Below are 25,380 nucleotides of genomic sequence, written 5' to 3' on the forward strand. Positions count from 1 at the left end.
TGGTTTCCTTGTGATTCATTTATGCCCTAGGCACTCCGGACAGCTTTCTGTAAATGCTTCATTTGTTTTGGAGCGAGCACCAGAAACAGGCAGAGGCACAAAGCTGCAGCCCAGGATGGGCTCCGGTTGTTGGTATGCAGGATGACTATGTGCACACATCTGTTTAAAGCTGTCCATTCCTAAACTGTCACAGTACCTGCCGAGCGGCTCCCACTCAGGCTGACCTTGCTCTTACCCGCTGGGACAAGGGATGATGTGGTTTCTTCTTGCAGGTGTGTCCAGGTCACCACAGCATGACAGACCATACACCCCTCATCTGTGACTATGGTTCTGGCTTCAGCAAGGTGGGCTTTGCCGGAAGTGAGGCCCCTATGGCTGTCTTCCCTACCGTCCTCGGGAAAGCGAGACATAATGTGAGTGATGCCCTGTTTTCACCCTCCAACCTCGTGTGCAGCTCTGGCTGCTGTGGTTGTCATGGTTCTCAACCCCTGCCTTCCGTACTGACTGCTTCCTGTCAGATGGCTCAAGGAGGTGGTCTTAGGGACAGACTAGAGGGCATGAGCAAACAGCTCCCATCCTACTTGCAGGCTCTTCCACAACTTCCTGCTTCCCTTGCTCTCTCCTACTGCTCCCCTCTAGCAATATCTCTTGGGTCCCAACTGGGAACCACTGGCAACCTTCTCCTCCCACTTCAGGGACCCCCTCCTCTGAGCCTGAGTGGCAACACCCCTCCCCACAGGTAGTGGCCCCCTCCTTCTCTGTCACTCTGATAGCCACCAGCTTCCTCTGTAGAGTAACGTCTTAATATGGTTTGTACCTGAAGCCATCTCATAGCCCCAGGGGCAGGGGAAGTACACATTAACAGTACAGTTTGGGCCTCTCATTTGTGGGTGTGACCAGAGAACCCCAGTGGCTGCCTGGGACCCTGGAGAGTCTTGAGCCTTCATAGACTCTACTTTCTCAGACCTAATGTAGCATGAAATATAAACCATGTACACATGTACAGAGAGAGAGAGAGAAAGAGAGAGAGAGAGAGAGAGAGAGAGAGAGAGAGAGAGAGAGAGAGAGAGAGAGAGAGAAGAGAAAGTCATGGCAGATGTTTTCAGAATGTGGGTTCACAGAACCCCTGAAGGCAGAACCATGGCCAATCAGAAGCATCGTTCAAAGAGCAGAGTGAGGGCCAGCGGTGCTCATGGCTCTGTTATGTGGGATGAAACATGGGGAAAGTCCCACTGGCCATGGAGGCCATAAGCAGATCTTCTAGTGGCCTGACTCCTCCCCCTGTTTCAGGCTTGTCTTCCACCAACCATTTTCCCTGTTAGGCTCACCCCAGCCCTGAGCAGCAGGCGTGGCTCCTGTGTGCAGGAGAGTCCTGTTTCTTTCATTTCTTTCTTCAGCCATGAGACTCAGCTGAACTCTGGCCCTATGACCCTGATCTCTACCCAGGGCTGGTAGAGGGCTGTGTGAGAGCAGCAGGGTCTGGGTAATTACATCTGATTCTCACACTCACAACAACCACACTCTGAAAAGTGTCAAAGGAGGCACAGCATGTCCCCCTGGCCTTTCAGTCTGTGTGAGACCGCATGTTCCCAGCAGTGCAAAGGGTCCACTGGGCACAGAGGGAATTGCTCCTCTTGACAGAGAAGGGTATGGGAGCTTGGGGAGGTGAACAGTTTACCTGAAGTATTGGCTGATGGTTCTCAGACCAAGGTCAAAGTTGTAGAAGGGACAAGATGGCTGAGGCCACCAAGCTCTCTGTGCAGCTGGGTTGTGGCTGCCTCGAGCACAGACCTAGCTGGAAAACCTACTGTCCTGTTGCAGTGTGCCTACGGTGTGGTACTACTGTCACCCTGCAGTATCACTATGATGCTGAACTGCTGCAAGGCAACATTGTGCCGTGCTCCATGTGCCATGCTCTACCCTAGCACTGCAACACTGCAGCTTGCTACTGTCACACAGCTGCATGGCTGCACCATGACATTGTGCACCCATGCAGCCTTACAGCATCACTGTACTTCTCCACAGTAACAAGGTATACCATTGTACCATACACCAGCGCAGTACTGCAGCATGGTACCACCACATAGCTGCATTATAACAGATGGCATTGTGTGCCCATGCAGCGTTGTAGCATCCCAGCTTTGCAACATTGCCCAGCTCTCTGACTGTCCTGGCACGTTTACTCCTGTTCCCCCAACCCCCTTGTCCCCCTTTCCTGTTCTGCTACTTCCCCCTGCAGGTCGCTCCCGTCTCGCATAAACATGAGCTTATCCTGGAGATCCTGAACTCCTCTGATGAGTGAGTGTGACTTAGGGGTTCCTCCATGGCCTCCCCGAGCCAGCCTTTAGAAAGTCTACCTCCCCTGTTTCCTTCTTTCCTGTGCTCTGGCTCAGATGTGGGCATAGCCTGATGGCTCTTCAGTCTTTGTCCATGCTGGGCTCCCTGACCCTTCTCATTCATCCAGGCAGGTTTCCTGCTTAATCGTCACAGCTCTGATCCTAATGCTTATGTTTTTGGTGGACTAAGGTAGATGCCCAGGCCCCTCTGACAACATGGAAAATTCAATCTACCTTGAAAGTAGCTATGATCATCTTTCTGAAGCCCAGGAGTCAGCTCATGCTGCAGGCCCTTTTCCCAGCAAGTCTTCTTCCCAAACAAGCGTGCAGGAGGTGCCTCCATGCCTTCTATCCAATGGCTATCCTCTGCTGGCCTCAGTTTCTACACCTGCAGTATGAGGGTCCTCACAGTGACCCTCACCAGCCCAGGACCTTGAAGGCAATGCCCTCCTTTGTCAGTAATCACTGCTGAAAGTGTGTGGGGGTTGGAGAGCCTCCTCCATGTCCAGGTTGGTGATCGATACCAGCTTCCAGCAGCCTCATGGCACTGCCTCATGGCTACAGATGAGAGCCAGGTACGGTGGGCCCAGCCCCAGCCTACCACTCTCAGGGGTGGGTGGTCCTGTCCTGCCTGTGTTTTTCAGAACCTGCTAGTGGGATTGGAAGAAGAAGACTGGTTCATTGGAGCTGAGGCCCAGAACAATCTAGTACAGCAGAACCTGCACTACCCCATCTCTCGGGGAGCCATCACCAACTGGGACAATGTGGAGAAGGTGAGCTACAGCCGCTGGGGGAGGGGCCAGTCACTCCCCAGCCACTGCCTTGGCACTGAGGTAGGGACCTGCTGTTGGCACCTAGCTCTGTGGTAGCTCTCACTCCCTCCATAGGCACAGCCTCAGGTAGCCAAGTCAGGAGAACTTAGTTGCAGTCCTGCCTCCTCGGCTTACTGCCCACGCCACCAGGACATGTGGCATGGCCTCTGGGACCCTCAGATTCTAGGTCTATAAGATGATATGATTGTTCCTACGCCATCGTGGCTGGGAGGGAATGAAGGATAAGAAATTCTTAGGCTCATAGAAAAGTAACACACAGGTCTGACCAGCCATCTGCGACACCTGCACTTGAGGGCATGTCACTTATGATCTAAGCACTTGAGGCAGCTGTAGTGAAGCCTCACAACATGGCAGGTATAAGCCTCAGACATCTGTTGTCTCATAGCCCTCAAGCTCAAGGCATAATGTTCTCACAGACTGTGTACAGTTTACCCTTGTTCATTCAAATGCTGATTTCTCTACCCCATCTGGTTTCAATACAGACATTTCATTGTGGTGTTTCCCCCCACCACCAAAGATTTATTTATTTATTATGTATACAGTATTCTGCCTGCTGGTACCCCTGCAGGCTAGAAGAGGGCATGAGATCACACTATAGATGGTTGCAAACCACCTTGTGGTTTTTGGGAATTGAACTCAGGACCTCTGGAAGAGCAGTCAATGCCCTTAACCTCTGAGCCGTCTCTTCAGCCTTCATTATAGTATTTATTCTAAATATCTCCTGTCTCAAGTTTGTGTAAACATACCACCATTTGTTCTCTGTATTGCCAATAAAAGCCAACTAGCCAATGCTGAGCAATACAGAGTATAGGGTGGGACATCCTGGTCCAGAGAGGGGAGGAGGAAGTGAGGAAGGACAGGAGGGAATCCACATGGAGAGGACTGGGGAAACACCAGGAGAGATGTACTGGACCTAGGATAGGAGTAAAAAAGTAAGTATAATGTGGGAAATCAGAATGGGAGGAGACTATACTAGCTTGGAGGTTTAGGATGGAGTAATTATTGCGCAGCACTGTGCTCCAGGCTAATTAAATAGATCCTAGTCTCTTTGTGTAGTTATTTGGGTATAAAGCTGGCTAAGGAGTAACTGCTGATTTACTAAAATGATTAATCAATATTAAATATTAATAATATTTCAACAATGTTCATACAGGACTGTTGATGAGGGCTATGAGGGAAAGCTTGCCTCAGGCTGCTCCCTGGTTTCTGGAAGGCTTGCTGACAATTTTGGGGGGCTCCTTCACTTGTAGAGCATTACTTCCATCTTCATCTCCACAGCACCCCCCCCCCCCCAGGGTGTGTTTGGTTCAGAATTGCCCTCTTATCAGTGTAGTACCCGAGCTAGGTTACTCAGGTGACACAGGTCACAGAAGGTGACAGTTCTCCCAGTGTCACCAATAACACCTGGTGTAGGGGATGGTGACGCTCTGAGGTCCTAGGGCTTCCACATAGGAATTTTAGGTACCATAATTCAGATACAGCAATGCACTGACACAGCTTCACCGATCAGTCTAAAGCCCAGAGGCTTTGAGCAATGACTCCCGGTTCCACCCTTGCAGTTTCTCTGCATCAGGAATCCGGGCACAGCTTGGGTCCTGAAAAAGCAGGAGGCACTGTATGTTAGCGGACAGAGTTAAGAAACCACCAAAATGGCTGTCCCATGGTATGGTGAAAGGGAAGGTTTTAACTGTGGACAGAATACACAGGGAGATCTGGAAGAATCCAGAGTAGAGAGAAAGAGAAGCAGACTGGACATGGCCAGGGCAATCTTGAAGAGAGGAGGATGGGTGGTGGAGAGAGTGATGTAGCAAGAGATAGCAGAGGGAGGAGCAGGGGGAAAGCCTTGCTGTATTATAGAGAACCAACAGTTATCCGGGTGGGGCAAGCCTTGGGAGATGAGAAGGATCAGGGTGCTAGCGTGGAGGCTTTGAAGTGTATAGGTACATGCTGACAGAGAACTGCGTCCCTTCTGCCAGAGTCCCTTTGGCAGAATGGGAACCGGTTTCCTGGCTAGATCACGTCCTCCTGGCCTGGTGAAGGCAGCCACCATGCTGTGGCTTCATGCACCTTCAGGCATCGCAGGAGATGGTGCACGAGGGGACCGTTGCAGATGTGTCCTGCCTCTGATGGCATGGCCCTGTCTGGCGCTTGTCAGGTCTCTCAGGCCCTCCGTATGTCTAGAAGTGAGTTCAAGCTGGACTGTCGAAGGATTTCTGTCAGCTAGAGAAAAGCCAGCATTCCTAAGGAACTTGCGATACTGGTCTCATTTTATGTAGCAAAGTCTAATCAGGTAGCTTCCAAGGATGGGCCAGTGCTGTGCTACTGACAGGTGCTGTTGTCCTTACAGCAAGGAGTGGTCTCTGCACACAGCATGCTGGGCAGGTCTTGATCCCACGCCTTTGTCCCTATGTCACCAGCAGCCCATTCTGTGTGTGTGTGTGTGTGTGTGTGTGTGTGTGTGTGTGTGGTGTGTGCGCACGCCCATGTGTAGGGGGTGGTGGTGGGTTTGTTGTTGTTGTTGCTTTGTTTTTTGTTTTTGGTGGCTCAAACTACCTGCCAGAGCCTTTGTGGCATTGTTCCTCTCTCTTCCTAAGCCTTTGGATGTTTGGTTCAAACATCCACCCGCATGCCAGCATCTCTGAGGGGCCATCCTCTTTCTGCTATCTTGTCCCTTACTCACCCCCACCACAGCACCTCAGTCACTCCCCTGTTTGAGGCTGTTAGTGTCTGTGTATCAAAGCATAAGCTTGCCTGGCCTCTGTGGCTTCTCAGACACCATTTGGGTTCCTGGGCCCTCCACTCGTCTTTAACCATGGATCTGTCCCTAGCTGCTCTCCCAGAATGCTGTGGGCCAATCCCTCAACAGGGCAGGCAGGAGCATCACACAGGATAACCAGGACTGTTTGTTGTGAACCTACTGTGTGCTAAGTACTGCCTGCCACAGGTAGCATAGGCTACAATATGTCCCCAAAGTTTGTATACTGGAATTACAAGCCTTACTCTCTTGGAATGTTTTGGAGACAGGGCTTGTCTTAGGATTACTACTGCTGTCATGAAACACCACAACCACAAGCAAGTTGGAGAGGAAAGGGTTTATTTCACTCACAGTTCCACATAACAATTCATTATGAAAAGCAGTAAGAGCAGCAACTCAGGCAGGGCAGGAACCCGGAGGCAGGAGTGGATGCAGAGGCCACGGAAGGGCGCTGCTTCCTGGCTTGCTCCACAGCACTTGCTCAGCCTGCTTTCTTGTAGAACTCAGAACCATCAGCCCAGGGAAGGCCCACAGGCAATGGGCTGGGCCCTCCCCTTATCAATCACTAATTAAGAGAATGCCCTACAGGTTTGCCTACAGCTGGATCTTATGCAGACATTTTCTCAATCAATTCTCAATTGAGGTTCTCTCTTTTGATGATTCTAACTTGTGTTGACATAAAACTAGCCAGTACAGGGCTTATTTTTTTTTAAACATCTATTTGTTTAATGTATATGACTGTTTTGTCTGCCTGTCTGAATGTGTACCCCTGCATGCTCGATGACTGTGGAGACCAGAAGAGGGTGTCAGATTCTCTGGAAATGGAGTTTCAGACTTGTGAGCTACCATGTGGCTACTGGGGATTCAGTCCTGGTCCTCTCTTAATCACTGAATTATCCAGTCCAATACAGTGCCTTTAAAGCTGAGCTGTGTGGAGGTACTCACTTGCCATCCCAGCTCTAGGGTGGCAGAAGCAGGAGAGTCAGGAGTTCAAGGCCAGCCTAGACTACTAGGCCTTGTCTCAAAAAACCACACCACCACCACCACCAACAACAAAAAAAAAAGCAAAATGGTAATCAAATTAAATGAGCCTTCTACAGTGGATCCTAATTCATGTGACTCCTAAGAAGAGGAGATCAGGACATAGATCTATAGAGGATGACCATGTGAGAAAGACAGAAAAGACACCATCTGCAAATCAAAGAGACAGGCCTCCACAGGACTCGTTGGTGACACCTCCATCTCAGATCTCCAACCTAAATGTGAACACCAGCCCACTCTCAAGGTTCTAAGGCTTGTTTGCCCTGGTGGAACAAATGAGTTTACTGGTCCGACTTATACAACACAAGGGAAGAGGTCACGAAAGGAGCATAGGAAACCGCAAAACAAATACACTGGAATGTCTTCAATCAGCATGGACAATGGCTTCCCCATTGTATTAATCAGCGTTCTTTAGGGTGACAGAACTTAATGACTGAATCTCTATATAGAAAGGGAATTTATTAGAATGACTTACAGGCTGTGGTCCAGCTAATCCAATAATGGCTGCCTATGAACGGAAGTCCCAAGAACCCAATAGTTGTTCAGTCCATGAGGCTGGATGTCTCAGCTGGTCTTCAGAGTATAGCAGAGTCCAGAAGGTGTAGGCTCTAACGCCTGTGAAGGAATAGACTTGATAGTGAGGGCACGAGCGAGAGAGTTAGGCCAGAGCAAGAGCTTCCTTCTTCCGGGTCCTTTATATAGGTGGCCAGAAGAAAGTGTGGCCCAGAATAGAGGGGTGTCGTCCCACCTCAAAAGATCTGGAACAGCAGTGGAGCTTCCCATTTCAAATGATCCAACTAAGCAAAAATCGCTCAGAGTTGTGCCCAGTTATTTTGGGGTTTTAGTTAATTCCAGATATAGTCAAGTTGACAAGCAAAGACAGCCGTTACACCCATGGCTGCATGGATGGAGCTGTCCCCCTAGCCACCTTAGCTTATTTAGACCCTCCAGAAACTTCAAGGCTACATGCAATCAGAATAGAGTGTTGTATAAGTGTCTGGGAGGAGTGGCTGAATGCTCAGGTGAGAATCTAGTGGCCCTGCCCATCCTCTCCTGGGAGGGAGTGTCAGCAGTGCACAGGCTTGTCCAGACAGACTTTTACAAGCAAGCTCCACCAGTCTAGTGAGGATGAAGGCTCAGAGCCAGTACATTACAACAGGAAGGAACAGCCAGCTTCCCTGGCAACCCTGTTACCTGAGGCCCACACTTCTTGAGCTGGTGGGTGGTCTCTTCCATTTGAAAGATGAAGGCGGAGGCTCACTAAGGTCACCTTGGTGGCCTTGCATAGGCACATACTATGTCAAACTTCCATTATTGCTGGGCGCTCTCTATGACACCCAAACCACCTGAGTTTCCACTCACTCCTGAATTTTGGTGCATGTATCTGTCACCCATCAGACCCTAGAGATCCTTTAGACAGATAACCCCTGCCAGCGCCATCCCATAACTTCAGGCCTGACATATCATCAGAGGCTGGATCATGCTCATCTTTCCTAGACAGTGAACCAGAGGGGCTATTTACAATTCACTCATTCTTTGGAATTATGGGGTTTGGTCCAGGGACTCTTCAGACAAGCCAGATCCATGGAGTGGCATGCGTAATGGCTGTACTTGCTGTATTTGCAGGGTGCCAGCCAAGTCCTTTCGTGTGCTCCATGTCATCTCTAAATAGGCTAGCAAACCTCGGTGTTACCACCATACTAATTGTTGGGTACTGAATTGCTTAAGGAGCAGTGACAAGGAATACAGAGCAGCAACAAGGAAGTCTGCATATGTTCCCTGCAGGCACAACTTTCTTTCTTTCTTTCTTTCTTTCTTTTTTTTTTTTTTTGAGACAGGGTCTCATGTAGCCCAGGTTGGCCTCCAACTTGCTATGTAGTTTAAGATGGCCTTGAGTTTTTGACTCTCCTACCTTCACCTCTTGAGTTTTGGGATCTCAGGTGTGCATTGCTATGTCTGGCTTATGCAGTGCTGGGGATGGAACCTAGGGCTTTGTGCATGCTAGAGAAACATTCTACCAACTGAGCACCCCATTTCCCCCCCAAACATGTTTCATTCTTGGTTGGCTAAATCTTTGGATGTAGAATCTGCAAATCTGGGGCTCAACTGTACTCATTTCTCAGATGGATGGAGGAATACGTAATAGCTAGGTAATAAATGACAGGCAGAGATCGATTATGTTAGATAGGTAGGTGATTGATAGGTGATAGATAATAGGTAATGGATAACTGAAAGATAAGTTATAGCTGATAGATAGGTAGATAGTGAATGGAAAAAAAAAGTAAAAAAGGAAGAATATGGTTGCTCAGTGTATGGTGAAGGAGGTTTACTGTAGATAAAAGTGGCGCATAGCTAGAAGCAGGGGCATCTGCTTCTGATGAGTGGACATCGCCCTACTGACCTGGGCCATGTGAGGAGAGAGGAGGAGGGGAGAGGGGGAAAGCCAGACTAAGAGAGCAGAACATTAAAGGACATATGAAAGAGCCAGGTGACCAAAATGGCTGGATTATATAGAGAAAGGCAGCTGGGGGAAGGGCAGCCCAGCCCCTGGGCTGAAGTTTAGGGTGGAGGTTGGGGTATGCCAGCCATACCTGTAACAGGTAGGGACTGAGGGATGCTGGGAGAACCTGGCAGCCAGGTCCACTTTGATATGTTAAATAGACACTTCAGCCGTTTGTCCCAGGTTTGAGCATTAACTGATACATGATAGATAACAGATAGATGTTAGGTTGATAGATAGATGATGGACACTGACACAAAGACAGATGCAGGATAGACAAGAGAAAACAGACATACAGATAATAGATGGTAAATAGGTAATGAGATGAACATATAGGTGGCAGGTGTAGATAGGTGGTAGATGATTTTATATATATATATATATATATATATAACTTGTGTGTGTGTGTGTGTGTGTGTGTGTGTGTGTGTGTAGAATAGATGGTAAACAGAAGACAGATGATTTAGGTAGCTAATAGATGTATCTCACACATAGATCAATAGATGGGTGATAGATAATAGTCAGCAAGTCATTGCACAGAAAACAGCTCACCTGCTGTCCTCTCTCCTGCAGATTTGGCATCACTCTTTCTACCATATCCTCCACATTGCCCCCGATCAGCACCCCATAATGATAACAGAGCCACCGTTAAACAGCAAGGAAGTTAAGACAAAAATGACTCAGGTAATGGGGCCTGGAGTTCCTTGAGGCTGGAAGGGACGCTGCTGACCTGTCCTGACTCAAAAGTTCTCTGTCTTGGCTTTGGGCCTCATCCTGGTCTTTCCAGCCATGATGGAGTTGGTGGTGGACCTCAGTGTGAGAGTGCTCCTGCCAGAGCACAGACGACAGAGTCCTCCTTAGGCGGCAGTGGGGCTTGGTGCAGTGGCTGCAGGAAGCTGCCCCGCTTCCCAGCTGTCAGTTTTCATCCCAAGGCTCAGCTTCTTCTAAGGATGCCACAGGCAATCAGGCAATTGAATTAAGCAGGTGGCAGGCCGAGCTGCCCCATCTGGCTAGCACCCCTGGAGCTCAGGGGCATCTCCTGCAGTGAGTAGACCGCCCTCCCCCCCCCCCCCCCCCCCATACGCAGGTCCAGGGCTAAGGCATGATTCTGAACATCTCAGAGGCCGCCTACACCTGGAAACAGCAGTTCTGCCCATCACAGTGCAGGTGTGAGCTCCTGGCAAAGCAGCCTCTGACAACCCCACCCCCACCCCGACCCCAGGTGTCGGCAGTCAGATCACGGGACATGGCCACAGCTGGCTCTCCTGAGGACTGGGAATGGCTGGCTACACCCCCAGGGCATCCAATGTCTACCAGGGTTTCTGCAAACTAGGGTGGGATAAGAAAGGGACGACACTGCCCCAGCCCAGCTGCCCGTGCCACTCCTCAGCTGTAGCAGACAATGGAGCAAGAGTGTGTGAACCAAGAAGAACCTGTGAGGGCAGAGGCTGAGTAGCTGACCTCAGCTTCCACTGGCTGGAGGCTGCTGGTGCTGCTGTCCCGCAGAGCCCAGCAGAACAAAGACAGGGAGAGATGAGGGTTCAAATCTAGTCCCAGAGCAGAAAAGCAGCTGATTGGCTCCCATGGGTGGGGTTTTCCCCTCTTGGCTTCTCCTCCTCCTCCTCGGACAAGCCATCTGCCCTCCTCATCTTCCGACTCAGTATCACTTGTCTAGATAGATACTTACAGATCTACTCACAGCAAAGGGGACCCTACAAAGAGTTTCAAGCAGCCGTTTCCGGGGCCACACTTTCAGGCATAAAAGTGACCGGTAGTGATCTTTTGTACAACCGTTGCAAGGTGTCTGTGGAGTGGTCATCATTCCCGCTCATGGTCCTGGGTTGTATAAGAAAGCTAGCTTGAGGCATGAGGCTTTGAGTAAGGCAGTAGGCACTGTTCCTTCATGGCTTCTGCCCTGACGCATGGCTTATCATGGACTTCCCTTGGTGATGAACCGTGACCAGCAAGTGTTTACCAAATAAACCATTTTCTCCTCTAAGCTGCTTTGGTCAAAGTGTTTTCGCCCAGCCACAGAATGAAACTGGGACAACCACTTAAGAGCAGAGCCATCTGGAGATGGGTGCTGCCCACCCTGAGCTTAGTCTCCCTGGACCCACAGCCTGCTTGCTGCAAGATGCGCTCATGAGCACTGGGGCAGTGTGCACCACCTGGCTAGCCAGCATGCCAACCTTCCTCCCCAGATCCTGTTTGAAACCTTCAACGTCCCCGCCCTGTACATGGCTAATCAAGGGGTCCTCTCCCTATACGCTGCTGGCAGAACCTCTGGTGAGTGGCCATGTGGGATTCCCGTCCTTCCCAGACACCCGGGCTGTCTAGTTCTTGGGGCTGGAGACACTCACCATAGTGTGCAGCCTCTCCCTGAAAAATAAGAGATAGGAGGGGGCTGGCAAGATGGGTCAGTGGGTAAAGGAGCTTGATGCCAAGCCTAGTGACACAAGTTCAATCCCCGAGACTCACATGGTGGAAGGAGAGAACTGACTCCTGAGGATTGTCCTCTGACCCCCATATATTTGCAGGCACGTGAGTGAACACACATGCATACAAATGTTCATTAAAAAACAAAAAAAAACAAAAAAAACAAAGCAAAGGTCACTCTTCAAGCCTCACTGTGATCTTTGCTTCATAAGTAAGAGCTCTGGAGACTTAAGAGTAGTGAACAGTGGGGCAAAATGCAAAATAGGTCGTGTGATAATTTGGCATAAAATTGTGTCTTTTTTAAAGAATGATTTTAAGTCTGTCTGTCTGTCTGTCTGTCTCTCTCTCTCTCTCTGTCGTGTGTGTGTGTGTGTGTGTGTGTGTGTGTGTGTGTGTGTGTGTGTGTGTGTGTGCTCAGTGGCCTCAGAAACCAGAAACCAGGCACTGGAGTTAGAAGCGTTTGTGAGTTAAGAGTTAGAGTTTGGAGTTAGAGGTGGAACAGTAAAGACTCTCAGCTGTCCTAGCCTCCAAACTGTGGTTTTTATGGGCCCAGATCGCAGAGCCCTCTGTTTCCCATAAGCTGGTTTTCCAGAGTTAAAATCTTCCCCATATTCTACCATAGTCCCTGGCCTCAACACCCCATCCTTGGATTCCCTTTCCAGATATACTCAGTCTCAGTTTCCTGGCAGTCTATAACTTTTCAACCTAAGATAAGCTAAATATATCAATATCAATATATATCTATATCTATCTATCTATCTATCTATCTATCTATCTATCTATCTATCTATCTATCTCAGTTGTCAGGTGCTATCTGGGGAAGACGGGGCTTAGTGCTTCCTTATCTGAGGCCCTCTGGAGCTCTAAACACACCGTATACTGAAAGAGGACCATAATGAATTACTTCTTCCACACACCTGGCTTTTATTCTGACTCCTTCCCTTCTTTCTCCTGGTGACACAGAATGCTCCCAGAATGCAGCCATTTGCTGGACTCATTTTTTGTTGCTGTTGTTGTTTCCTTAACACATTTACTAAAGTGTCAATGAATGAAATTATCAGCATTAATGAGCTCTGACACGTGGGGATGCTCATGGAACCACCCCAGTCATACCCAAGGATGCCACTGTACCGTTCGCCCCTCCCGCTCATTGTGTTTTCTAGACTTTGTGACTGGAACTGTGCAGCCAGCATGTGGTCATCACTCATATTTTCACTCTGTTCACTCTGTGGAGGTTCTGTCACTGGCATCAATAGCTCACTTCCTCTTCTTGCTGAGCCATGGCAGTGTGGTTCCCTGTCAGGAGTGTGCCAGGCTTTTGTCTGCTTATCTGTGGATGGCTGTTTGGAGGTGGGTGTTTCCGGTTCGGAGGGTTATGATAAAGCTGCTATAAACACTTGCAAGTCTCTTCCCGTAGCCTGTGGAACAGCACTGGTCCTCCATGGTTCTTCTGCAGCTCCGCCATCTTACTCTTCTTCTGCCATGGCAAAACGCCTGACAGAGCAGCTTAAGGAAGGAAGGCATGGTGGCTCACAGTTTAAAGCCACTGTCCCTCACGGTAGGGAAGGCATTGTAGTAGGAGCATAGGGCAGCTGGCCACATCGCAGACAGAGGTGTGCACTGGTGCTCAGCTCGCTTTCTTCTTTGTATTCAGACCAGGACCCCAGCCCATGGGGTGGCACCGCCAGCACTCAGGGTGGGTCCTCCCTCTCCATTAAGCCAACTTGGAAGCTTTGTCACAGGGGCCGAAGGCTTGTGTTCTACCTGATTGCAAGTCCTGTCCAGTTGACAATACTAACTACCCCAACTGTGACTGCCAGCTCTTGGGATGGCCAATCTTTTTTTTTTTTTTTTTTGAGACAGGGTTTCTCTGTGTGGCTGTAGACCAGGCTGGCCTTGAACTCACAGCGATCCACCTGCCTCTGCCTCCTGAGTGCTGGGATTAAAGGCATGTGCCACCACCACCCGGCTGGGATGGCCAATCTTACTGTGGCCATTCTCATAGCAGTGTCTCCTCCTGCTTTTAGTTTATACTCCCCAAGGACACTGGCCATACCCTCTTGAGTTGGCTGGCCATCCGTGTCTACTTCAGTGGCAGAGTGGCTCTCAGGGTTTTTGTTTTGGTTTTTTTGTTTGTTTGTTTTTTGTTTGTATCAGATTGTAAAGAGTTCACCTGTGTATTTCGACAGCTCTCTTTCCAGTCCTGCTCACACGTCTTTTACCAGCCACACACTGCCCAGAGCTGTGCTCCCACCCAGGTTCCGCTTCTCTTCCCACTGTCTCTTCAAGAATAGGTTTTAATTTCTACAGAGTCCCACTTCTTAATATTTTCATGTCTGATGCCACACCCAAAAATCATTTTCTAGGCCCAAAGGCCTTCTGCTCGCTTCTAGACATTTATAGGTTTTTAGTTTACTATTCGGCTCTATGGTCCATTTTGAATGGATCTTTCACGTATCATAGAAGAGAGGAACAAAACACACGTGTTGCTGCTCCTGTGGTGTTTATTGAAAAGATCCCTCTTAGCTGTTGAGACATCTCCACACAGGTTGCTCTGCCAAAGGACCTGGGTTCAATTCCCGGCACCATCATGGAAGCTTACTACCATGTATAACTCCAGTGCCATAGGATCTAAGTCCCTCTTCTGGCCTATAAGGAAAGGCACCATGCCGGCATGTGGTACACACACACACACACACACACACACACACACATACATACCACACACCATACACATAAAAACAAAAAAAAAAAAAAAAAAAAAAGATAGAAAATAGAAGAGGCCTATTGGGACCAGAGACAGTGACAAGAGGGCAAGAGGAAGTGGGAAATGGACAACATGACCAAACCAACCAGTATAGAACTGTCTCAGAAACCTGTTTTTTTGTGCCATTATTAAACATAAAATCAATCAATCACATTTTGTAAACTAAAAAAAAGAGACAAGCTTCCTTTTCCTTCTTGAAAAGTCCTTGCATGCTTTTTGAAGATGAGTTTCTCATGTATGTGCCAGCTGACTTCTCACTGCCCTGTTCCAGCAATCTTTTTTTCTTTTTCTTTTTTTTGGGGGGGGGGGTTTCGAGACAGGGTTTCTCTGTGTAGCCTTGGCCATCCTGGACTCACTTTATAGACCAGGCTGGCCTTGAACTCACAGTGATCCACCTGCCTCTGCCTCCCGAGTGCTGGGATTAAAGGCGTGCACCACCATGCCCTGCGTTTTTTTTCTTTTTCTTTCTGATTCTAAGTGGCTATCACATGGTCTTGATACCGAGGCTCATTCTGAGTCTTTAACTGAGGTGAAGTTTGTCCTACCCTCTGGATTCCTGATTTTGATATCTTAGGGCTCGCCTAGGTCTTAGGCATTCCTGAATGGGGTTTTGAGTCAGATTGTCAGTTTCTGAAGACAAAAGAAAGCAAAAACCAACCAAACAAAACTCCTCATTGCCACAGCCCTACAAAAAAACCCTCAATGCCACACCTCTACAAAAACCCTCAATGCCACACCCCTTTGGGTTCTGCTTGCGGCTGTGTTGAAAGCATGGTCAATTTTGAAAGAGCCAGAATCTGACTCACTTTGTAGACCAAGCTGGCCTTGAACTCACAGCAATCTGCCTGTCTCTGCCTCCTCACTGCTAGAATTAAAGGCATGCGCTGCCATGCCCGGCCTAACAGCCAGAATCTATTTATTTATTTATTTTTAAGATTTATTTATTTATTATTTGTACAATGTACATCTGCACACCAGAAGAGGGGCACCAGATCTCACAGATGGTTGTGAGCCGCCATGTGGTTGCTGGGAACTGAACTTAGGACCTTTGGAAGACCAGATGGTGCTCTTAACCTCTGAGCCATCTTTCCAGCCCCAAGAGCCGGAATCTTAAAGGCATCTAGTCTTGAAACCATGGACTGTGGCATGTCTGAGAGGTTTCTGGGTCCCATCTAGCATTGTGATGGGACTTACAGTGTCCAGACCGTGTCTGTCTGTCACCAAAGGTATCGCTAAGTGTCTCACATGTCCTGATGCTGTTAAAAGTAGCATTATTTGCTATGGTTTGGGTGTGAACCATCCCCAGCAGGCTTGAGGTATTGTGGGGCTGCCAGCTGATGGGGCTTGAGCACTGATTGGATCCTCAGGCCTCTGACTCCTAATGGAGGGCCAATCCCACAGGGCGGGAGGCAATGGGAGCTGAAAGCAGACTCTGCATGGAGGGAGTAGGGTACAGGAATCCCCTATAGATCTGTCTGCCTTTGTTCCCTTTGGTTTTTGTCTGCCGTTTATGAGTCTGTCCGCTCTAGTTCATATTCCTGCCACAGTGCTCAGCCTCTTACATGGGGCCAGCTGCATAGACCACCAGCCAAAAGTCCTCCCTCCTCTTAAATGATTTCTCTCCAGCAATTGTCACAAGGATGGAAAGCGAATGTGTGTGCATGTGTATGTGTGTGCATGCATGTTTCTCTTGCTTATATGTCTGTGTGCAGGCATGTGTGTCTGTGTACTCTACATGTGCATGTGAAGGATAGTAGTTGATATCAAAGTCTTCCTCAGTAACTTTTTGCTTTATTTATGTATTTATTTTTAAAACACAGTATCTTGGTTCACTGAGCCTAGAGTAGAACCAACTGATTGACCAGACTGGCTGGCTAATTTATTCCAGGGGCCAACTTGTCTCTCCCCGAGCCGCAACCACCCAGAGCTAGGGTTACAGACATGTGTCCCCACCCTAAGCATTTACATGGACACTGGGGATATAAACTCAGATCTTCATGCATGTGCCGCAGGCTCTGGCCAGCTTCATCATCTCGTGATTTCTGGTTGCTCGTTGCTATTGCACAGATAGCAGTTGGTTCTTGGCATTGTACCCTGACACTCTAATTTAAACTCATTTTTGTAGATTTTTTGTAAGATATATTACTTGATAAATATATACTATTATTTGTTTGTTTGTTTGTTTGTTTGTTTCCAGACAGGGTTTAATCCATGTAGCTCTGGCTGTCCTGGATCTTACTCTGTAGACCGGGCTGGCCTCGAACTCAGAGGTCCATCTGCCTCTGCCTCCCAAGTGCTGGGATTAAAGGTGTGCGTCTCCGCTGCCTGGCAAAAATATGTTCTTAAACATTTTAAGCTACATTAATTAATCTAGTGTGTGTGTGTGTGTGTGTGTGTGTGTGTGTGTGTGTGCGCGCGCACCACGATGTATGTGTGAGGGCTAGAGGACAACTTTTGGGAGTTGATTCTCTCCTTATGTAAGTTCCAGAAATTGAACTCAGGTCATGATGTTTGGTGGCAAATGCTTTAACCTGCCTACACCATCTGGTTCATCCATGGCAAATGTGTTTTATGTGTTTTGACAAATAACATTTACTTCCTTATTTCCAAGCCAGGTGTTTTTTGTTTTTTGTTTTTTTGTTTTTTGCTTTGTTTGTCTATTTTTAATTGTTTCAGTCCTTTTAACTGACTGCCTGTGACTTGCTGTTCTGAGTGGAGTCAATGAGGTTACCAATCCTTGTCTCCCTCTCCCCCCAGTTTTAGAGCAAGAACATTCAGCCTTACAGGGTTAAGCTGTGGGTTTCATATTTTCTTCACTAATTTAAGTTCAGCGAGAATTTCTTCTTTTAACCAGGACTAGATATTGGATTTTGTCAAAAATGCAATTTATGCATAGTGATGTTAGATTTGACCATTTGCTACAACCTAGACTCATCTGGGAAAAGCGTCTCAATGAGGGATTGTCCACGTTACGTTTGCCAGTGGGCATGTCAGCGGATTGTCTTAATTAAGTTAATTGATGTGGAATGACCCAGCCCACTGGAGGTGGTGCCATTCCCTAGGCAGGGTGTCCAGAACTGGATGAGGGGGGAAATGGAACTGAGCACAAGCAAGCGAGCGAGTGGGCATGCATGCATTCCTTTCTCTTTGCTTTTGACTGTGGATATGCTAGCTGTTTGAAGCTCCTGCCTTACCTCCCCCATATGATGGTCTATAGCCTGGAATTGTAAGCTGAGACAAACCACTTTTTCTCCTAAGTTGCTTCTGTCACGGTTCACAGCAACAGAAATGAAGCTATAACATGTATTTATTGCTGCAAATGTATGAATTCTTTCCTTTTCTTTAAGATGATGAATTAATATTAATTTTAAACTAGAGAACAAAGGCTATTTAATTCTTTTAAAGTCCATATTATTGAAATTGATTTGCCAAAATTTCACTTTAGAGTTTTGTGTCTGTGGCCATGAGTGAAAGTGGCCTAGTGTTGTTCTTTTCCCATCTCCGAAGGACCATAGTGTATGGGTGCATGATGGCCAGTGTCTTGGGAATAGACTCTGTCATTTTCAGCTGTTGCAGGTGGCCAACTCTCTGTCCCCTTTCACAGCTGAAAGGGGAGGTCCCATGGACTTAACTTTGCTTAATTGAAATGTGCAGCAGGCCCCTTACCATGCACGCACCCCTTAGCATGTCACACTGTCTCTGAACTAGCACACCCGGGACCTTGCTAACTAAAGCATACATCTGTGCCATGGTGTTCAGACCTTCTTAATACAGGGCACCTCCCAGAGGGTCCCAGTATCTACCCAAGAACAGGCAACACTTCCTTCGGGCAAACTTGCATGTTTGATTTAGCAAGAAAGCCTACAGGCTTATCTTGATCCAAAAGTGGTGGTCAGCTTTCAATCTAGTTCAAGTCCTTTGGGAAGACACTGGCTCCTTGGCCCTTCTTCCTTCCCTTGTTATTTCTCCTCCACCATCCCTTCCTATAGATGTATACCACATCGTAATGACAAAATGTTCTCTTATGCAGGAGCAACTATTGAATCTGGAGAAGGGATGACATACTTCGTGCCCATCATTAATGGCTATCCTTTGCCACTGTCAACCACCAAGCTGGACATAGCTGGCCAAGACCTGACTCTGTACCTCCTGAAACTTCTGTCAGACAATGGGAACTCATTAGTGGGCGTAGGTAGGAAACAACTATCCGCAGACACTTAAAGATGGGCTGTGTGTATCGCATTCTTCACTTTCAGTGCATGTGTGTGTAGGTGCACTCGGAGACTGAAGGACAACCTCAGGTGTCACCCTCAAGAACACTGTCCACTTCTTTTGAGGCAGGGTCTCCTCTTGGCTTGGAGCTTGCCTATGAGGATGTGCATGATTATTCTGTTGCAGAGGAGAGTTGACCAGTACCCCATAAGCATCAAGGGCCTTGGGTTTTGGACTAAGGGTTTAGACAGGGTAATGCTTGTCCCCTCTTGTGCTTTCTTCCTGGACTAGATTCTACAATACACACAACACTCACTTCCAATAAGCCACTGGTCTTTCTGGTCGTAGACAAGGAGTCAAAGGTTGAGCCCTGGAGCCCTAAAGGATAGAGTCAGTTAGAAGGATGGTCAGGCCAGAGTCCTTGCATGTTCTTGGCTGCCCACTCTTCGAAGGGTGTGTGCACCATTCATCTGCTCTCCCAGCACCCTCCCAAATGTTGATTATGTTCATCCTTGGAGATGAAGGAAATGGAAGTTTAAAAGGGATAATGACAACAACAACAACAACGACAACAAAAAGAAAAAACACAAAAAGGTAAAATGAAAAAAAAAAAAAAATAATGCCATTCAGGATTGGGATCCCCAGTTGGATCCTGAGAGAGGTAAGGGAGGTGAGACGGTATGGTTGGAGCAGAAGAGACCTCAGGTGGCTGTGAACACCAGGAGAACAAACTCTAGGGAAGCAGGCTTCAGTGAGGCAGCTCTTTTAATAGGGGAGGGGCTACTTAAACCCTTAAGGGGTGGCTAGGGGCTTTCAGGGTGAGTTTACATATTGGCTGGGGCCAGGGTACTGGGGATGCCTCATTTGCATAAGGAGGAATTCCAGGTGCTGCCCAACATGACCTTATAAGGGGAGAGGAAGTTTAATTTGGCTACCTAGGCAAGTGTTAGGGTGCAGGGTGTAGGGTGCAGGGTGTGTGGGGACATGCATGCCCAGGGCAGAGTCAGGGCGCAGTCCTACTCCTGATGATCTCAGGATGAGATTTCTGGGGTTTGGACTTACCTCGGCCTCACTCTTGCTCCAGGCTGGCTTCCCCTAGTTCCACAGAATAATAATTTGCCTAAACTCAAGTGAATCGCAGAGGTAGGATGTAACCTAGAATTGTCTCACCAATATCCAAGCCAGGGAAAAGCATTAGGATACAGCAAAGTCCCTGAAGCCAGGGACAGAGAAGTGGAGGGAAGGAACAGAAGAGCCTCCAGGCTTTGGAAGAAGGATGGAAGAGGCATGGACAAGGAAGTCAGATTAGGCCAGGAGCCGCAGCACATACCGTAATCACGGCACTTGGAGGTAGAGGCAGAGGATTAGGGGTTCAAGGACATCTTCCCCTAAAAGTGTGTGGGAGAGCAGCCTGGGCTACACAAGACCCTATTTCAGAAAAAGATAGAGGGAGGAGAAGGAGCGGAGGAATGGGCAATTAGAGTAAAAAGAAGAGGGGAGAGGGGGAGGAAGAACAAGAAGAAGAGGAGGGGAAAGAAAAGGGGAAGGAGGAAGAGTTGGAGGATGAGGCAGGGAGGGAAGAGTTGGAGGAGGAGGGGGTGGATGAGGGGAGGGAGGAGGGTGACTCATGTGAAAGTAGCAGCTGGCAGTCTGCAGGCTGAAGTGCAGATGGGGTCTCCAGGTGAGCAGCTCATCTGTTTTCAAAGCTCCATGACAACAGCGGATAAAACCTAAAAGCCTAATCAAAGGGCATATTTGGGTTTCAGAGAACTGGGAGCAGGGGTGGGGGTGGGGAGCGGTGGTTCCAGAATGCTCAGTTAATGTATGTGAAGTGGATTTTCTTGGCCTTGGCATACTTAGGCAGTGCTGAAGAGACCCAGCTTGGTGCCTCTTGTGGAGAGGGGGCTGTTTCCTTGTGGTCCCTGCCCTTCTAAAGTCTGGCCCATAGCCTGTCCAAGGCCCTGGTGAAGGGGCTGCAGGGCCATGATGGCTGCCCAGGAGTGGGCCACCTCCCTATACGCACTCCCGTGAGTAGCACCCTCCATGGCCCTGCTTCTTGGCCTCCCTTGCCTTGCAGCTGACCGTGAGTACATCCGAGACCTGAAAGAGAAACACTGCTTTGTGGCACTGGAGTACGACATGGAGATGTCAAAAACCACGGTACCCTCATACCAGAAGAAATTCCAGCTGCCAGATGGCAAGGAGGTCAACCTAGGACAGGAGGCTTTCATGTGCTCAGAGGGGCTCTTCAATACCAGCCTCCTTGGTGAGTCCAGGATCGGGGTACATTGTTCCAACAGACAGACGCTCAGCATAGAACGCCATCAGAAGCAGTGTAGGGAGGGTGGTGGCAGGGCATCCTGCTCTAAAGTTCTCCTGGTACTGGCTGCCGCTCACTCATATGCCTATGCCTGTCACTTTGCTGACCCTTTGACTTCTCTCCAAAAGTCTTAGCCCAATTGCAGATGGGATAGAGGACAAAAGAGCACCGCTCTCTTCCCTAGCGTGCTATTTATAACTCTGTCACTACACAGGATGCTTTAAAATGAGACAATGAAGACAGCTGAGGCAGAAGCACAAGAAACAAAAGTTTGTGAGAGCTTTAAGCACCTGAGTGGCCAGAGAGTTGTTTATTATTACTATTATTATTATTATTATTATTATTATTATTATTATTATTATTATTATTATTATTATTATTATTATTATTATTATTATTATTATTATTATTATTATTATACAGAGTTTCTTTGTGTAGCCCTGGTGTCCTGGCACTCACTCTGTAGACCAGGCTGGCCTCAAACTCAGAGTTCGCCTACTTCTGTCTCCCAAGTGGTGGCACACATGCCTTTAATCCCAGCACTTGAGAAGCAGAGGGTTTTTAATAAGTGCTGGGTTGACTACTGTCTTAGTTGGTTTTCTCATTGCTGTTAAAAAAAAAAAAAAAAAACCGCCTGGCAAAAGCAACTTAAGAAAAGAATCTTGACTCATAGTTCACGGTTACCATCTATCAGGAGCACAAGGCAGCTAGTCACACTGGGCAGGAAGTAGAAAGAACAGAGGCCAGTGTTCAGCTCACTTTCTCCTTTATATTACACCCAGGACCCCAGTTCATGGACTGGTGCTGTCCACACTTAGAATGGGTCTTCCCTCTTAGCTAACCCAATCTAGGAACTCCCTCAGCCATGCCCAGAGACTTGTCTGCATGGCGATTCTAGACCCTTCAGGCTGACAGTATTAACTCTCAGAATCACCTCCTCTCTGGAGCAGTGATAGGTCAGCCAGATGCGCATGGGGACGCAGAAGCAGGAGGATGATCACACGAGTCATTGTTTTAACAAACAGGAAAATGATGGACTGTGAAATCCCCATGGAAAAGGAAAAGAAAAATCTTACAGGAAGTCACAGAAAGCCACCATTTCCTAAGATAAAAGCCTTAGAGCCATTTGCGCCACTCCCCACAGGGCGCACGCTATGGCGTAGCAGGGCTTAGCTCTGTATTCCACAGCACAAAACATGCACTCTTTCTCTGCTTCTGTTCTTGAGACAGGTTCTTGCTCTGTAGCCCAGGCTAGTCTGGAACTCGTAATGTAGCCTAGGCTTGTCTTAAACTTGTGGCAATCCACCTGCCTCAGTTTCTCAAGATGTGAGGTTGTAAGCATGGTAGAGCGTGCAGACTTGAAGGCACAGTACATACCAGTGTGGAGGAATCATTACAGCACCTCCAGAGGCCGGGAGGATGCCAGGGAGGAATGCAGCCCTAGGCTCCTCGTGTTGGCATACTCCTCTGCCAGGCACACCCTAGGCACTCCATTGTATTGGTTCTTTAGCCCTTAGCCTAGGGTCACCCTCTGTCAGGAGAGAGGGGTGCTGATTGGCATGCACCCCCCCCAGACACGGCAAGAGCTATAGCTACGTGATACACCCACCATTCAAGGCTGCTGCCTGTCGCTTGCTTATGCAACAAGTGGCAAGTGCAAGCTGTTATGTTATTTACTGACACTTTCCAAGGCTTACTGAGTTGGGACAGTGCCATACAGGTGCTGCCAGCCTTGTGTGAGGCATAGGAGGCCAATTTCTGTCAGCAATGGTGTTGGCAGGTCAGGCTCGTGACCCATTTGAAGTCCATGAGGCGGCTCCTCGTGGCACTTGGGTCCACCCAGAATCTGAGAGGTATCCCTCTCCTAAATACTAAAAATGGGGGAGCCTCTGATCTCAAAGCCCTCTTGTGCATGCCTCCCCCCCCCCCCCCAGGAAGAAACAACCCCGGGATCCACATGCAAGCCCAGCAGAGCATCATGTCGTGCGAACACTCCTACTGGAAGACTCTCTTCAGCCATATCACGCTGTCTGGGGGCACTGGGGCCTTGTCAGGCCTACGATTCCGGCTGCAGAGAGAGATAGCAAAGCTGGTCTCTCCAGACATCAGTGTGAAGGTATTGGGCCTAGCCTCACCAGGGGCCTTCACACCAGGGGCCTTCACACCAGGGGCCTTCACACCAGGGGCCTTCAGGGGTTGACCTGTAGTGGGTAGTTCTAGAATGGCTAAGGCTCTAGGCATTGTTCTTTCCATTTGAGGATGCACCAATAAGGAAAAGTGACAGAAAGAAGGCCCTGGCATTTAAGTGAGCTCGAGTGTGCGTGCATGCGTGAGTGTGTGTGTGCGCGCGTGCACGTGTATATGTGTGTGTATGTGTGCGCACATGTGTGTGTGTGTGTGTGTGTGTGTGTGTGTGTGTGTGTGTGTGTGTGTGTGTATACCACAAGCTAAACTGGTGCAGGAGGCATGGCAGATGGGAAGGGACTGCAGTCTGCAGTGTGGGTGGTGGCAGGCCTGGGGTACTGAATGCAGAGAACCTCTGCTCAGAAGGAGGCATCAGGGACTCTGAGCTATGGGGATGGTCAGGATGAGCATGTAGGCTCCTTTTGTACTTTACATGAATTCATGTGTACTTTACATGAATGCACGTGGGTACGGAGGACATGTCCAGCTTAGGACATGGGTTCTGAAGATCAGAACTTAGTTCCTCATGCCTGAGACTGTCTCCCGAATTTGCTTCTGAAGCAGATGTCGCTGTATAGCCCCGGCTGGCCTGGGACTTGCTGTGTAGACCAGCCTGTTCTAGATCCTCCGGCCTCTGCCTCCAGGGATCCCTCTTCTGGGATGCCAAGTATGGGCTGCCAAGGCTTCCACACCTCTCAATTAAAAAGTTATCTTTTCCACTGGGGAGAGATAATGCCAAAAAAAAAAAAAAAAAAAGAAGTCCTTCCAGGGGTGGACATTGTGCATCCCATTCAGAGCATTTAAAAAATTTCAGAGCCTGGCATGGTGGTGCATGCCTTTAGTCCCAGCACTCTGGAGGCAGAGGCAGGCAGATTGCTGTGAGTTCAAGGCCAGCCTGGTCTACAAAATGAGTCCAGGACAGCCAATGCTACACAGAGAAACCCTGTCTTGAAAAACAAAATAATCATAATAAAATAATAAAATAAAAATTTTCGATAAATATCTTTTAAACATGTTTGTTTGTTTGTTTTGGTTTTTCGAGACAGAGTTTTTCTGTGTACCCTTGGCTGTCCTTTACTCACTTTGTAGACCAGGCTGGTCCTGAACTCACAGTAATCTGCCTAACTCTGCCTCCTGAGTGCTGGGATTAAAGGCTTGTACCACCATGCCGGCTAAACATGTTTATTTTTATTATATGTGCATGAATGTTTTCTTGCATGTATGTATGTGCACCAAATGCACACAGGGCCCATGGAGTCCAGAAAAGAGCATCGGGTCCCCTGGAACTGGAGTTACAGACAGTTGTAAGTTGCCATGTGGGTGCTGGGAACTGATCCAGGTCCTCTATAAAAGCAACACATACTTTTAACCACGGATCCCTCTTTCCAGCCACCAAAGGAGTACTTTTTAAACAAAAAGAAAGATTTAAGTCGCACTTGTCTTTTTGTGTCTGAGTGTGTGTATTGAGGTTAGTTGATAACTCGTGGGAGCCATTTTTCTTTTGTCTAGTAGGTGGGTCCCAGGCTTTGGTGGGGATAGGCTCGGTGGGCTGGATCTGTATCCACTGAGCCATCTCACCAGCCCCAAGAACAAAGTTTTACTTTTTTTAATCCTTATATATTTTGCAAGAACACGTGCATGTGTATGTGTGTATTGTATATGTGTGTGTGTGTTTGTGCATGTGCACGCATGTTACAGCACATGTATGGAGGTCAGAGGACCACTTGAAGGATTACTGTGTGTGTCCTGGGAACAGAACTAAAATTGTCAAACTTGGGGCAGATGTGTTTTCTAACCAGCCATCTAATGAGCCCAGAGTGGTGTTTTGATGTGTGTCTCCTCCTCCCTCCAGGTGGCTGCCTCTCCATATGCCAAGTACGGTGCCTGGGTAGGTGCCTCCATCTTGTGTTCTCTTCCTATGTTCAAGGACATGTGGGTCACAAGCCATGAGTATAGGGAAACTGGCTCTTCTGTCATGTGTAGAAGAAACCTCTGA

The 25,380-nt window shown here is 48.3% G+C and overlaps 1 protein-coding gene across 1 annotated transcript; it reads left to right on the forward strand.

The window, feature by feature from the left end:
* Window positions 1–271: 271 nt before the first annotated feature.
* LOC127189771 (uncharacterized) lies at window positions 272–25,380 on the forward strand. The gene is made up of 8 exons (XM_051146880.1): window positions 272–413; window positions 2,981–3,109; window positions 10,039–10,149; window positions 11,667–11,751; window positions 18,699–18,860; window positions 20,958–21,146; window positions 23,135–23,316; window positions 25,237–25,380. The coding sequence occupies exons 1-8, from the start codon at window positions 294–296 to the stop codon at window positions 25,378–25,380; spliced, it is 1,122 nt and encodes a 373-aa protein (XP_051002837.1). The 5' UTR covers window positions 272–293.

The sequence above is a fragment of the Acomys russatus genome, chromosome 5 (genome assembly GCF_903995435.1).
Source record: "Acomys russatus chromosome 5, mAcoRus1.1, whole genome shotgun sequence".
In the NCBI taxonomy this organism is placed as follows: Eukaryota; Metazoa; Chordata; class Mammalia; order Rodentia; family Muridae; genus Acomys; species Acomys russatus.

Excerpts from the sequence above, each read along its gene's own strand:
- LOC127189771 (XM_051146880.1), top strand. The coding sequence starts at position 294 with ATGACAGACCATACACCCCTCATCTGTGACTATGGTTCTGGCTTCAGC. Across the intron at positions 414-2,980 it reads TCGGGAAAGCGAGACATAAT|AACCTGCTAGTGGGATTGGA; the intron begins GTGAGTGATGCC and ends TGTGTTTTTCAG. Across the intron at positions 18,861-20,957 it reads GAACTCATTAGTGGGCGTAG|CTGACCGTGAGTACATCCGA; the intron begins GTAGGAAACAAC and ends CTTGCCTTGCAG.